The 12,824-nt window shown below is 45.7% G+C and overlaps 1 protein-coding gene across 1 annotated transcript in view; it reads right to left on the bottom strand.

Moving 5' to 3' along the window:
- Window positions 1–12,824, bottom strand: part of C2cd2 (C2 calcium dependent domain containing 2) — a 58,951-nt gene that overhangs the window by 12,693 nt on the left and 33,434 nt on the right. The window contains exons 6-11 of the mRNA XM_032900349.1: window positions 10,598–10,721; window positions 8,970–9,075; window positions 6,976–7,040; window positions 5,086–5,210; window positions 4,216–4,390; window positions 3,137–3,250 (exon numbers count right to left, since the gene is read on the bottom strand). Coding sequence (XP_032756240.1) covers window positions 3,137–3,250; window positions 4,216–4,390; window positions 5,086–5,210; window positions 6,976–7,040; window positions 8,970–9,075; window positions 10,598–10,721 — 709 coding nt within the window. The remainder of the gene's footprint in view (window positions 1–3,136; window positions 3,251–4,215; window positions 4,391–5,085; window positions 5,211–6,975; window positions 7,041–8,969; window positions 9,076–10,597; window positions 10,722–12,824) is intronic.

Below are 12,824 nucleotides of genomic sequence, written 5' to 3'. Positions count from 1 at the left end.
ATCATGTGAGCAGGCTGTCACACACATTTACTCATCAAACAGTGAGCTAAAACAATCCTTTCCTCCCTTATACTGTTTCTGTCAGATCCTTTTGTCATAGTGATACAGAATATACAAAAGAGCTAATCCAGAAAATTGGTACAAAAGCGGGTTATTGTATTTGTGAAACCTATGTGGTTTGGTTCTTTGGAACTGACTTGTCGGAAGAATGTGGAAGAGTTTGGAGATGTGAACTAGAAAAGCCCCTGAAGAGGCTCTCACCAAATAACACAGGCACTGCCATTGCTCACTGTAACTAGAAGGTGAGACCTACTGCTGAAGACATGACACACTCTCAGTTAGAACACAGAGAAGGCTGGAACTGACCTGAAAATCTCCTCCCTGCTAGAAGGTGCTATGCAGGCAGCTGGGGGAGAAAAAGAATCAGTGGGCTTACACAGCAGAAACCCCATTCCTCTGCACTGACCTAACAGGCAAGACATATTTCCTAGTGCAATAGCAGCATGACTGCTACAGGATAACCTTCTGCCTTTTGGATGTGAAGTCAGCTACACAGGAAGGAATTAACACCTGATCCTATAAACCTGGTCAAAACCCAGGCTTGGGAAGGGGCTGTCTATTGTGGCTTTGCTAAATGGACATTGGTCAGAAATATTTGTTTTCATTCACATTAGTGTTTGCCTCAGCTTTTGTCAGAGAAGCCCCCTTTGGCAGTGGTCAATGCAGAAACTCATAAAAGAAAAACTCATAAAAGAAAATACCTGACCTCTCCAAGACTCAGGGAACACTCTGGAAGAAAGGGAGGAAAAAGCTAGAGGCTAGGAAAGAGTGTGTAAACTGCTGTCCTCTGGATATGAAATGGCCTTTGTACTCATGAAGCACAGCAGCAGCGATTACTTGCACAAGATCAAGTCAGTCAACATTCCACATGCATGAGTGGGTTCACAGTCCCTGTTCCTAGCTGAAGGGCTACTGGAACTTGACGGCTGCTAGGAATAGGAAGTCATTTTTCTTCAAGGATTGTAGTCACTGGTAAGTTACCCATGCTCTGGTGGATGTCCCCGTATACATACAGGGACTCAGTTTATAAAAATTAGAACGAGGCACGAGGTGGGGGGATTGTGTTGGGGAGGGTCTGAGAAGACAGGGACTGGGGAGTCGTGGGTGGATATGATCAAGATACATAGTATCAAAACATAAAAATATTTTTTAAAATGAAGAAGAGTTCTAGAATACTGTAAGTAGACCTTATTTCTGTGGGTGTATGGAAGATCTGCATGCTGAGAGAAGCACTGAGTTTGAAATGGGAACAAGGACTCCATTAGAACATTTGTGTTACATTGTAGCACAGAATTCAAAGGAATTCATAGCACAGCATTCGGACGATGGCATGGTTACTACTGGCTGCTTTAGTCAGGCTTACAGTGGGGCTGAGAACAGAAATTAGAGCAGAAAGACAGGAAAAATGAAGTCTTTAGCTAGGAAAGAAGAATCTCTCAAACTGCCAAAGCAAATGGCAGGTGGCCATAGTTATTCAAGCACCATTAGGAAGAAGTCAAATAGTATGTACTAGGATGTAGGAAGGAAGCTCTCAGGACATTTTAGGAATTGGTAAGACCCCTGATACCTCCAGCATATAAAACTACATATTCATTTGAAAGATACTCAAATGGGACTTCATAGAGAGATGTGTCACAGGTTCACTCATCGGGGACTCAGAAGCCACTGTGGTCATGATACAAGGAGGCCTAGCTACATAACAAGCAATCAGTGAAACTTAGGGTTGTCAGCATGGTGCTAGGTTTTCAAGCATGCAGCAAACAAGAGTTATGGGATCATAAAGGGTTGCACCTAGATTCAGGAAAGCATGTAGGGCCAAGTACTATTCATTCAAGGTTTCCTGTGGGGAGAATCTCATTGGGCGGAATCTCTGAAGATGAAGCCTAAGCTGAAGTAGAGACCCCAGGATGTTGGCAAAGCCAGGACCATAAGACAGATCCCAAGGAAAGCTGTGGTAATGAGTGGAGCCAGGCCAAGAGACAGGCCACACGGCTGCAAATGGCAAAGGTCCAGGAGTGGAATTCTCTGTCTCTATTGGTGCTCAGATCATTTCTACCACACGCATTAAATGCCAGACATAGGACTACGGCATTCAGTGTCTTTGTAGGGTTCAGTCTCCCTCTAGTCTAAAATTTCCTTCCATCCTCCCATTTCTCACTTCTGAATGGGCACAATTACTCTGTATGTACCCTTGCAGTCTGGAAATACCTAACTTTCCTTTTGATTTTACAGGAGCTCACAGATAAGCGACATCCCTGAGTCTCAAAAACCAAATTCTAAACTTAGATCCTTTAAGAGTGTTTGGAACTATTAAGTTTATAGGGACTCTTAAAGTTAAACTAATTGCATTTTGCATTATAAGATGACTATGAACCTTTGGGCCAGAGTGCAATACTGTGGCTTAGATATCAATGTCTTCCACAGGAAGTGTTCTGAACACTTGTTCCCCAGCCAATGGCACTATTTTGGGAGGCTGTGGAACCTTTAGAGGTGGGGCGTAGCTGGCAGACATCTGACACTAGGGACAGGCCTTTGAAGGGGGATAGCCCTGGGTTTAGAATCTCTGTACTTGCTGGTCTAATGTGAAACTGACTCCTTATGTGTTTACATGTCACGCCTCCCCCAACCCCATGACGGACTGAAACTGGACCCAGAATAAGCTTTCCCACCAAGAAGCTGTTCCTGTTAAAGGTTTGATTGCAGCTATGGAAAAATAACTAAAAGAAGCACCCAGAGAGCTCAGAAAACCACTCTTAAATGCTCGAGAGGACAGTGTGGAAAAGCACAGCATCTGGTCCATGCTGTTCCCAGGGTGGCTCATCCAATGGCACTGACATCATCCACATGCCAAATGATAAGAGCTTTCACAGTTACAAAGTGGGGCCCCTACTTCCTGCTTATTTTGTTAAAGTGCTCCACAGATCTATTAGGGACCCAGCTCTGTCCTCAGTCTCCCTTTACATGACATTTTCATTCTCATTTTTCATTTTCTATTTGCCACTAAACCAAAGACTCCCCGAGTAGGTTGGGGAGGGGGAAACGTTCACTCCTAAGCTCAGAAGTGCAGGTATCTTACCCGTGTCAGAAGAGGAGAGTGTCTTGCTGACGGGGGCGCTGTGGCACGAAATGGCCTGGACAGAGATGTCCTTCTCAATGACCTTCACTTTGATAGGTGTCCTCACAGGGGACTCTGCAAGAACAAGACTCCATCAGCAAGGGCATGCAAATTTTCAACAGAAGATTCTAGAAAGCTAGAGGAAGCCCCTACTGCACCTTGAGGCCCTACATTGATTACTGGCTGGAGCTGGGCTTTAAGATTTACACCGTCTATTCTTTCACTGTGCTGGCAAAAGTGGGGCTGGGCGTCTAGACTGGAGTAAAAATTCAGTGACATTTTAATAAAACGAATTCATGTGTGAATTTTGTGTCCATGACCTGTGCCATTGGAGTTACTTTTGGGAAGATGGTTCCTTTACACAATATACCAATAAAATAACAAAACTTCATTTCCCCACCCAGGGGCCCAGCTACATTGCAAAACAAAGGTTTATGCTAGCCCCATTTACAAAACCAAAATAAGACCAAAAATAAAAAAAACAAAACTCTTTTTTGAGACATGGTATCATATACCCCAGGTTGGATAATATTTCGTGTTAGGCAAGAATGACTCTGAACTCCTGATTGTCCTACCTGCATTTCCTTAGTTCTGGAGTCACAAATATGTGCCACCATGGCTACTCCATACAATTCTGGAATCCAGTCCAGGACTGCATCTATGCTAGATGAATGCTTCTCACCTAAGCCACACCCTCAACCCCACATCATGCCTCTTTATCAGTGGTGTTTAACATACATTCAGTTACCTGTATTAGACTTAATAATCATGAGTGTGATGGAGTACTGAGTTCCATGTGGCTGGAGTCTTAGATCCAGACTGTAACTTTGGTGTAATTGCAGGAAGAACCCCATGTCTGTCTGTCTGTCTGTCCATCCCTTCCTCCCTCCCTCCCTCCACCCCCACCCCTCTTTCTTTCCAGGCCACCAAACTTCTTTGCTAAGCCTTGGTGCTGAAGCTCACAGTGCTCAGCGGTGCAGGGTGAGCCCCGCCCCACAGAGGCTGGTCTCTCCTGCAAGGAGACTGCACTCTGGGCTCACCTGAGCTCAACGGGGATGCCCTCCCAGTGTCAAAGCGAGGTTTGGTCTTCACGGCAGTGACAGTGGTGACCACAGTCCCACATGGCATCACTGTACGGTCCTTTTCTATCTTTGCAGCAGAAACGAGGGGAGGAGCTGGCCAGGACTTCAGATCACCAGGTTCTACGTAAGAAAACTATGGCAAAGATAGACATTCATTTTGAAACACAGAGGAACTTCCATGGTCAGCCGCTTCCCACACTCACTAAGCCACCACCCATACCCAGAACATGGTGTCACAAGAGCACAGAATACCCATGTCCTTTCCTGGTATAGTAATGACCTCTAGATAACTTCTCAAACCAAATACAACAAAAATGCAAGGGAAAAGCTATTTTCCTGTACTGCTCAAGGAATTGCGGTAAGAACAAAAGGTTATACTTGTTCTGTCTGATGTAGTTCAGGTGTTTTTTGTTTGTTTTTCCCTGAATATTTTCAGGCTGGTTGGTGCAAACTACAGCTATAGACCTACAAATATGTATTCTGCAGAGAGTAACAACAGGCTGACTTAGCTGCACTATACTGGCTTTTTTACCCCCCAATAATCTCTAGTTTTTTCACCCATGTTACTTAATTTTTTTTTTTAAATCAACCTGAACTGACAAAGACCCAAGAGAGCCAGACTCAAATCCATCAAACTCAAAGCAAAGGATTTTTTACAAGGAGGGCAGCTGGGTTAGCTGAGTTAACACAGGAAAATGTCAGCTCCTACAGTAGCCAGCTTAAGCCAGTCCTGGCAAGATGTGTCCACCTGAGTCTGCTGAGGAAGAACATCGTGGGTGAGCTCGGCATGTCACGTGGAGGTCACAGTAAGAGAACGTGCCATCATACCTCTGCAGTGACTGAGCCCAACACCGAGCTTTCAGGCTCTGTCCCACTGACCAGTCTGAAGGTCTGTGGGCCATTAGGCTGCTTCCTAAATAAGTCCAGGTGAACGGTTGCTATCCCCATCAGACCTAGAGTGGAAGACAAGAAGGAGCAATGGTGATGTTTCCGGTCACACACCCCGAGGGATGTTCTGTTAGGTTCACTACACAGTGTTAGTGTCACCAAACATAGAGGCTGTGGGCACTCCAGAGGGAACGAGGCTACATGCCAGGCCTGGCAAAGGCAATATCCAAACCACATAGGGTGTAGAACTGCACCAACCATCCTTGAACCACGACAGAAACTGGAAAACAGTGGGGGCGTAGGGGGGTGGTATAAAAGGAAATGAAGAAGCTATTAAATGTCATGGGTGAAACATACATGGGAGGATGGAGGGGTCAAAGCATGATGGCAATGAGGATGGAGGGGTCAAATATGATGGCAATGACCTACTATAAATTGTATGCCCTGAATGTGAAAAGCAAGAATAAGAGGGAGAGAGGGGGTGAGAAAGGAGGAAGAGAGAGACAGGTAGGAGTGCAATGACTAATCAAAGATTACGAGCAATAGGGCAAACATTCAGAATGAGAGCTAAAACACAGGCTGCGTGGACATACTCTGCTTGGCTGCTGTAAAGCTGCAGTTTCACAGACTCCACCAGGCTGCCCTGGAATGGAGGAGGGTGGGCCAGCAGGAGCAGGGGCTGGGAGGTACAGCTGGATAGGCCAATGGTCTCTTCCTTCTCAACTGTAATGTTTATATGGATTTTAGCATCCAAGAGGTCTGAGAGTGTAACTCAGTGGTATAACACTTATCTAACATGCTTGAAGCCCAGCATCACAAAAAAAATGAAAGAAAAAAATAATTTAAGGACCAGCGAGATGGTTCATCAGGTAAAGGCACGTGTCACCAAGCCTGACCAATGACACTTGATTTCCAGAACCAAGATGGAAAGAGAGAATCAACTCCTGCAAGCAAGCTGTCCTCTGACCTACATGGACACACCACTAAATGTAACAACACAAGAATCTAACAAACATCGACACCGATGTAACCCAGGCGTACACTCAAGTCCATGACTATGTTGGCGACTTTACCCTAGACTGTTGATTTCCTTTCTGAATCATGTGTCTATCTTTTAAAAGATTTATTTATTTTAATTATATGAATACAGTGTAGCTGTCTTCAGACACACCAGGAAAGGGCATCAGATCCCATTAAAGATGGTTATGAGGCACCATGTGGTTGCTGGGATTTGAACTCAGGACCTCTGGGAGAGCAGTCAGTGCTCTTAACCGCTAAGCCATCTGTCCAGCCCACTTTTTTTTTAATTTAAAAAAAAAAATTGAAGGAAATCCACTATGTCTACAATGGTTTGAAATTGCTCCTCTAAAAATTATTGAAGAAAGATTCTGGATTTTAAAAGTAGAGACTGAGAGACGATTTAGTGCTAAGAGTGCTGGCTATCCTTCCAGAAGTCCCAGGTTCAGTTCCCAGCCTGGCAGCTCACTACAATCTGGTCCTGAAAGATTTGGCACCCTCTTGTGGCCTCTGTAGGCACCACATGCACATAGCGCACAGACATGCTTGGAAGGCAACACACACATACACACACACACACACACACACACACACACACACACACACACACACACACGTCAAAACAAAGGAAAAAGTTTAAACACTAGACAAGCACGTCCCAAATGGATGACATGGTTGATGCTTAACTTTGTACCAGACATTCCATGGGGAGACCTGTGGTTCAGAGGAGGCTGCTCCCTCCTTCACAGGGTTTCTCCCATCCACACTCCAGAGTGCTTGTCTGGAGCACTGCTCTACACGTTCACCACCCACCTTCAGACGAGCACTCGTCCTGTGAGATCTGCAGGAGCAGCTCCTTGGATTTGGCATTCAGTTCACTGCAAAAAGAACAAGCCCGTGTGAACCATCCAAAAAGCTCAATGCTATAGGGTTGAGTTTTCCCCCACACCCTGCTCTGTGTGTGTGTGTGTGTGTGTGTGTGTGTGTGTGTGTGTGTGTGTGTGTGTGTGTGTATTATACTAAGGAACACGAGGCTGTCAGTCATTAAAAACACACTGCTTGCAGCCTGACAGTTCAGAAATAGCTACTGATGCACCCAGGGGTTGGCCTTTCAGCGGGGACCCATGGAACACCCTTTGGTGATAAGAAGTATATTAGAAAGAGCTAATACAACAGCTATATAGCACATGACGGGCTGGCAGTGCAGACTGAGACCTTGATTTCATTTGGTTAATTTTTATTAACCTAAAATTAAAAGTCGCATGTCACTGCTACCATTTTTCAAGTACGACTATGCAAAATTAACTGAATATAAAACACAGAACATCCATCAAGCCTCCCCCGCTCCTCCTCCTCCTCCTCCCCCTCCCCCTCCTCCTCCCTATCTTTTGCTTAAGATCCACGCAGTATTCCTGCTTCCATGCTGTCACCTTTAACAGCTTTAGGTGATTCCCTGGAGAATCACAGACTGTAGAGCAACTGCACTTTTGACAGGCGTCTAGAACTCCGCTGCCTTGGCCTTATTAAATTTTATTCATCCAAGTCCTTACAGATAGACTGTTTGATAACAGAGTCCTTTCCAGTAAACGGACAGAGGTTAACATCCTCACACAGTTGGAGGTCAGAGGATAACCAACCAAGTGGGTCCTGAACACTGAAATCCTGGAATCCTTGTTGAGTTTGGCAGCGAGGGCCCTTGCCGGCTCCCTTTCCAGGATCTGCCCCTCATTTCTGACATTTTGTTTTCTAAGTGCGCTAATCAATTTGTCTAGATCAAGATCATCCTGTCCTGATGCCGGCGGTCTGCTGCCATGACCAATCATCCATGGAGAGATTTTAAACTCCTATTACAAAAGTGTTCATGAACTTCTCCTAGTTCAGTGTTTCAAGACTGGGAGCCAGTATTAAGCACCACTGACTCTCTTTGGGGCAGGCGTGAAGACGGGCAGTTTACCTTCTCCTATGATTTGCTGACACTGGGAGTTTTTAATGAATTTTCTTATATTAAGCCAGCTTTACATTTCTGGTACAAACTCGAGCGAACTTATTTATTTATTATTTGTTTTTGAGACAGAGTCTCTGGACAGCTCTGAGTGTCCTGGAACCAGGCCAATGTTAAACTCAGTGATCTGCCTGCCTCTACCTCTGCCTTTCAAGTACTGGGATTAAAGGCATGCACTACCACACCCCGCTTTGATTTATTTATTTTTAATAGAATGGCTATATAAACCTTTAGATTATTTAATTTATGTGTGTCCATGTTTTGCCTATATGTATGTATACCTCATGTATGCTTAGTTCCTGCAGAGGCCAGAGGAAGGAATCGGATCCCTGGGAATGGTCGTAAGCCACCATATGGATTCTGGGAACCAAACCTAGGTCTGCAAGAACAGCCAATCTCTTGACCAGAGCCGTAGCTCCCAAATGGATGTATTTTAATGCATCCTTGGACTCCATGTGATGACTTTTTTATTTAGTATCTTTATACTGTTGTTTATAAATGGTTTTCATGTCCCTTTTCTATTTTCTCCACCAGAGGTTGGCATCAGTTGGAGGCTTCCTTCTGCTCTGTGCGGCTGGCCGCTAAGGGAAGCAGGGAATCCTGAACAGTCCTTTGTCCCAAAAAGAGGAAAAGGGTGATCCCCGGAGCTGCCTCTAAAAAGAAGTCCATGGCTGTCTTTCAGAAACTCAGGACACCTTGTTTTCATTTCTTTAATAATTTTTAGTATAAACAGTGCTACACAGTGGCTCCAGGACCCGTCCATCTTGTCACCACCAGGCCTCTGAGGATGCAAGGCTGTACTCACAAGGTGAGCTCCTCCTCCCAGCTGAGGTCAGTAGTGTTTCTCACTAGGGTGCCGATGAATCGCTGTGCAGGCTCGTTCAGCTGGGCCACACACATATGGCTAATGCCTGCGATCAGACGAAGCAAGGTTGTATTTGGCTTTTATCTTTTAATTACATTGCTTACCCACACAAGAAAGAGTAAATTAAGTGGAAAAAAAAAATCTCACCCAAGAGAACTTTCTGTCATTTTCCAGTTACACACTCTCAATGGCTGGGGCAATAACTTAGTGGTAACAGCCCTGGACTGACCCCAGTGTCCCACTTCCTTCCACCAATTCATCAATCCTGGAAGCAGCAGGACTCCCAGGTATGGAGCCTCACCTTGAAGCAGCATGCTAGGTGCTGAGGCTTGGCCCCTCTTTAGACTAGACTAACGGCCTACCCAAAGGATGGTTGGTACTAAGCTTTCCTGTGGCTGCATCTCACAGACAACGCTATCCCACTTACAAGCAGCAGGTGTTTTCACTCCTCATCTAACCCAAGAGCCTTCAGTGGTAGTTCTACAGGCACTGTGACATCTCACAGCTGTTCCTGCTCTGAGACAATGTTCCTCTATAGCGTCAGTCCCAAAGTCCTCTGTGGTCAGTAACCTGACCACAATGCTTGACCACATTTCAGGTAGGGTAACTGTCACAGTCACTCCTCCAGGGAAGACTCAGATCCATTTCCAGATACGGACATCTCGGTATGGACAGAGAATGTGATCTGGTCTCATACATGTGCACCCCAAGCTGGGACCCCACCTCTGCCTGGTAGTCCAGGGGATCTACTCAGCCACAGGTGATCCAGGTATGAAGGGCAATATGCAAGCACTTGCACCAAAAACATCAGCTACAACCATCTTTGTAGAGACTTAGTTCAAATGAAGCCTCTTTATGCCTTGTAAACTAGAAGAACCTTGGCAAATAGTGACCAGAATTCCTAGCATTCTTAAACCATGACCAGAACCTCACTCCATTCTCATGACCACTGGAATCCTGGGGAGGACCAGGACTCCACAGCTGCCTTCCTCTAGTAGCAGCACCAGAGGCACAGAGCCCCCATAAGCCACTCAGACACCCCACGTTTTAGGACAGCATAAGTTGCACTGCTCAGAGGCTCAGGGGTGCTCAACATGAATTTATTGGCTGAAAACAGAGAGAGCAACCACAACACTGCTTTCCAGCCTTCATGTACATGCAGATGAGTTTAGATGTAATCCTTATGGGGTGCGGTGTGATGCTTCATGGCATGTCTGTCCTGTATAATGATCAGATTCTGTTACTCACATTGCTACTGTGTCAAACCCCTGCCCTTTCTCTGAATTTGGAACACTTAGAATCCTTTCCACAAACTTTCTGGGTATGCATGATTGGCCACCACCAGCCACAGTGGCTCACTGTGCTCAGGGGGTTACAGCTTGTGGCCTTTGGACCCCAAGCCCATTAGCCAAAGACCAAGTTTTTCACTCTATTTCTGCCAAGAAAGGCAAGGATCACACTATAGACCCAACTAGGTTGCCACATGAGAATTCGCCATCCCCAGCCGAAGAAGATCCCTTCCACAGTGTGGGCAGACCCATGAGGCTCTGACAGCAACCAGCACCCACCTGAAGCACCAGGGTGGTTTAGCAGGGAAACTCGGATATTCTTCACCTGCAATTTTAGTTCATGAGCCCTTGGAGGTTTGGGAGGGCAGGGTTCCTGAGCAGTGGAGGAAGTGCACTGTAGAGTCTGTGGGGGGAAAAGCAAAGCAACGGATGTGAGGATGTGAGGGGTTGGCCAGGGGTACAGACTTCTACATGGGACAGTATCTTCAGGGACATCATAACGGGGCACCTGACCTCCAGGGTCAGCTTAGAATTAGCACTCCTCTCTCACGGAAAGGTTCTGTTGCCTCTGCGATGAGCCTTTTCTATCCCAAATGAAGAACCTGCAAATAGTGAGGACCCTGTTCAAAGCCTGCTTGTGGACTACCTTCCAGGGCAGTGAGGACTAGCCAGCTCATGCCCCATGCTCAGACCCAGGAGAGGTGCTTTTAGATAGAGAGTTGGTCCCCAGGCTGTGATGCTGGACAGGACAACATCCATCAGCCTGTGGTCATTTCCTGCCTCCGGTCATAGGAAAAACAGCTATGAACCCCTGATATTGCACAAGTGAGGGGACAGAGGCAGGTGCATCAGGCACTGGCTGCTCTGGCAGTGCTCATAGGGGCTCTTAAATCTAGCACAAGAACGTAAGACTTCAGAAGGTTCTCTGAGAGGTGCTGGGCTCTCAGTGAAAGCCATGCAGGAGCTATCCTGGGTGCTGACTGGGCTTGAGACACTTCTTAGAACACAGTTACTAACGTCTCCAGAGACACTCATGGGTACCACCCAGCAAACACTGTTATGTTCTTCCCTTCCGTGAATGAAGACTACCAAAGGCCAGGAAGGACTATAAACTTCCTTAAAGCACTGGGATGGGTTGGAGATGAGATATGTCATCGGTTGTGTATGTTTGGCTATTTTTTTTCTTTCCTTCGTGTGTATGTGTACATGTATGTATGGGTGTTTACATGTGTGTAGGGGCTCACATGTGTGTGAACAAGGACATGTCTATGCATATGAAAGCCTGTGGTTGTGAGCAGCTGTAATCTTTAATCACTCTCTAACTCAGTTATTGAGGCAGGCTCTCCCCCTTGAATACAAAGCTTACCAATACGGCAGTCCAGTCAGTCAGCTTCCTTCAGGATCCCTAATCTCTGCCTTCAGAGACTAAAATTACAGGCAGACTACCAAGCCCACCTGGCATTTACTTTGGGTTTTAGGAATCCAAATTCCAATCTTCATACTGGCACAACAAGTGCTTTAACCACTGAGCTATAAGGGTTCAACTTCTGGGCCATAAATACCGAAGTACTCAGGCAACACTATTCTGAGTGTTTCTATGATGGTTGCTAGGGATGGGATCAATGTTCAGGATAGACTTTTTTTTTTCTGGGACAGGGTATTGTGTCACCCAGGCTCAGTTGGCCTCAGAGTCATTTTGTAATGGAGGAAGACCTTGAACTTCTGATTTTCTGGCCTCTACCTCCTGACTGCTGGCATTAGAGGCATATGCCTCCATGCCTAAGATATACGGTCTTAGAAATTGAATCCTGGATTTCATGCATGCTGCATGCTAGAGGAGGACCCTTCCAACTAAGCTACAGCCCAAGAGACCAACATTTAAATGGACAGAATAAATGAAGTAAATGGCCATTCCTAGTGGGGTGGGCTTCATCCTATCAGTTGAAAGCCCGAGTAGAAAAGTCTGAGCCATCCACAAATGAGAACGATTCCTCCTTACAGACAGCTCAAGCTGGGCAATAGCCTTCTTCTGCTTTTAGAATCAAACAGAAACACTAGTCCTGCTAGGATTTGAGCTCTCAGCCTGTGGTTGGTCTGGACTTGGGCCAAACCATCAATTCTCCCAGTGTTCAAGGCTTCAGACATGGGCTAGAATCACACCATGTATTTATCAGCCACAGTATCATAACAGTGTTTGTAAATTTCTCTCATCCCCATGCACAAGTGCTCAATTTCTCTGGAGAGCTGCCATGAGTGAAACAGGACAATTTCATTTTAGAATGTGATTAGATATGATAGCCTAGGACCTTTTGTTTTTGAGTCCATGGATTCTGAAAATACAAAACTGTTTTGTGAATTGCCTCAGATTTTTATATTTCTGGTTGCCAGTACCCTCTGCTCGCCAAGAATCCACTATTAATAGGAATACTAGAAGAGAGGTTTGCTCCTACCTCCGTGGGTGTATAACTGATGGTGGTACTTAGGAAGAGAGAACCCCTGCCTTATG

The sequence above is a fragment of the Rattus rattus genome, chromosome 4 (assembly GCF_011064425.1).
Source record: "Rattus rattus isolate New Zealand chromosome 4, Rrattus_CSIRO_v1, whole genome shotgun sequence".
Lineage (NCBI taxonomy): Eukaryota > Metazoa > Chordata > Mammalia > Rodentia > Muridae > Rattus > Rattus rattus.
Note: the sequence above shows the minus strand (reverse complement) of the source record. Positions and strands in the feature narration are given on the sequence as shown.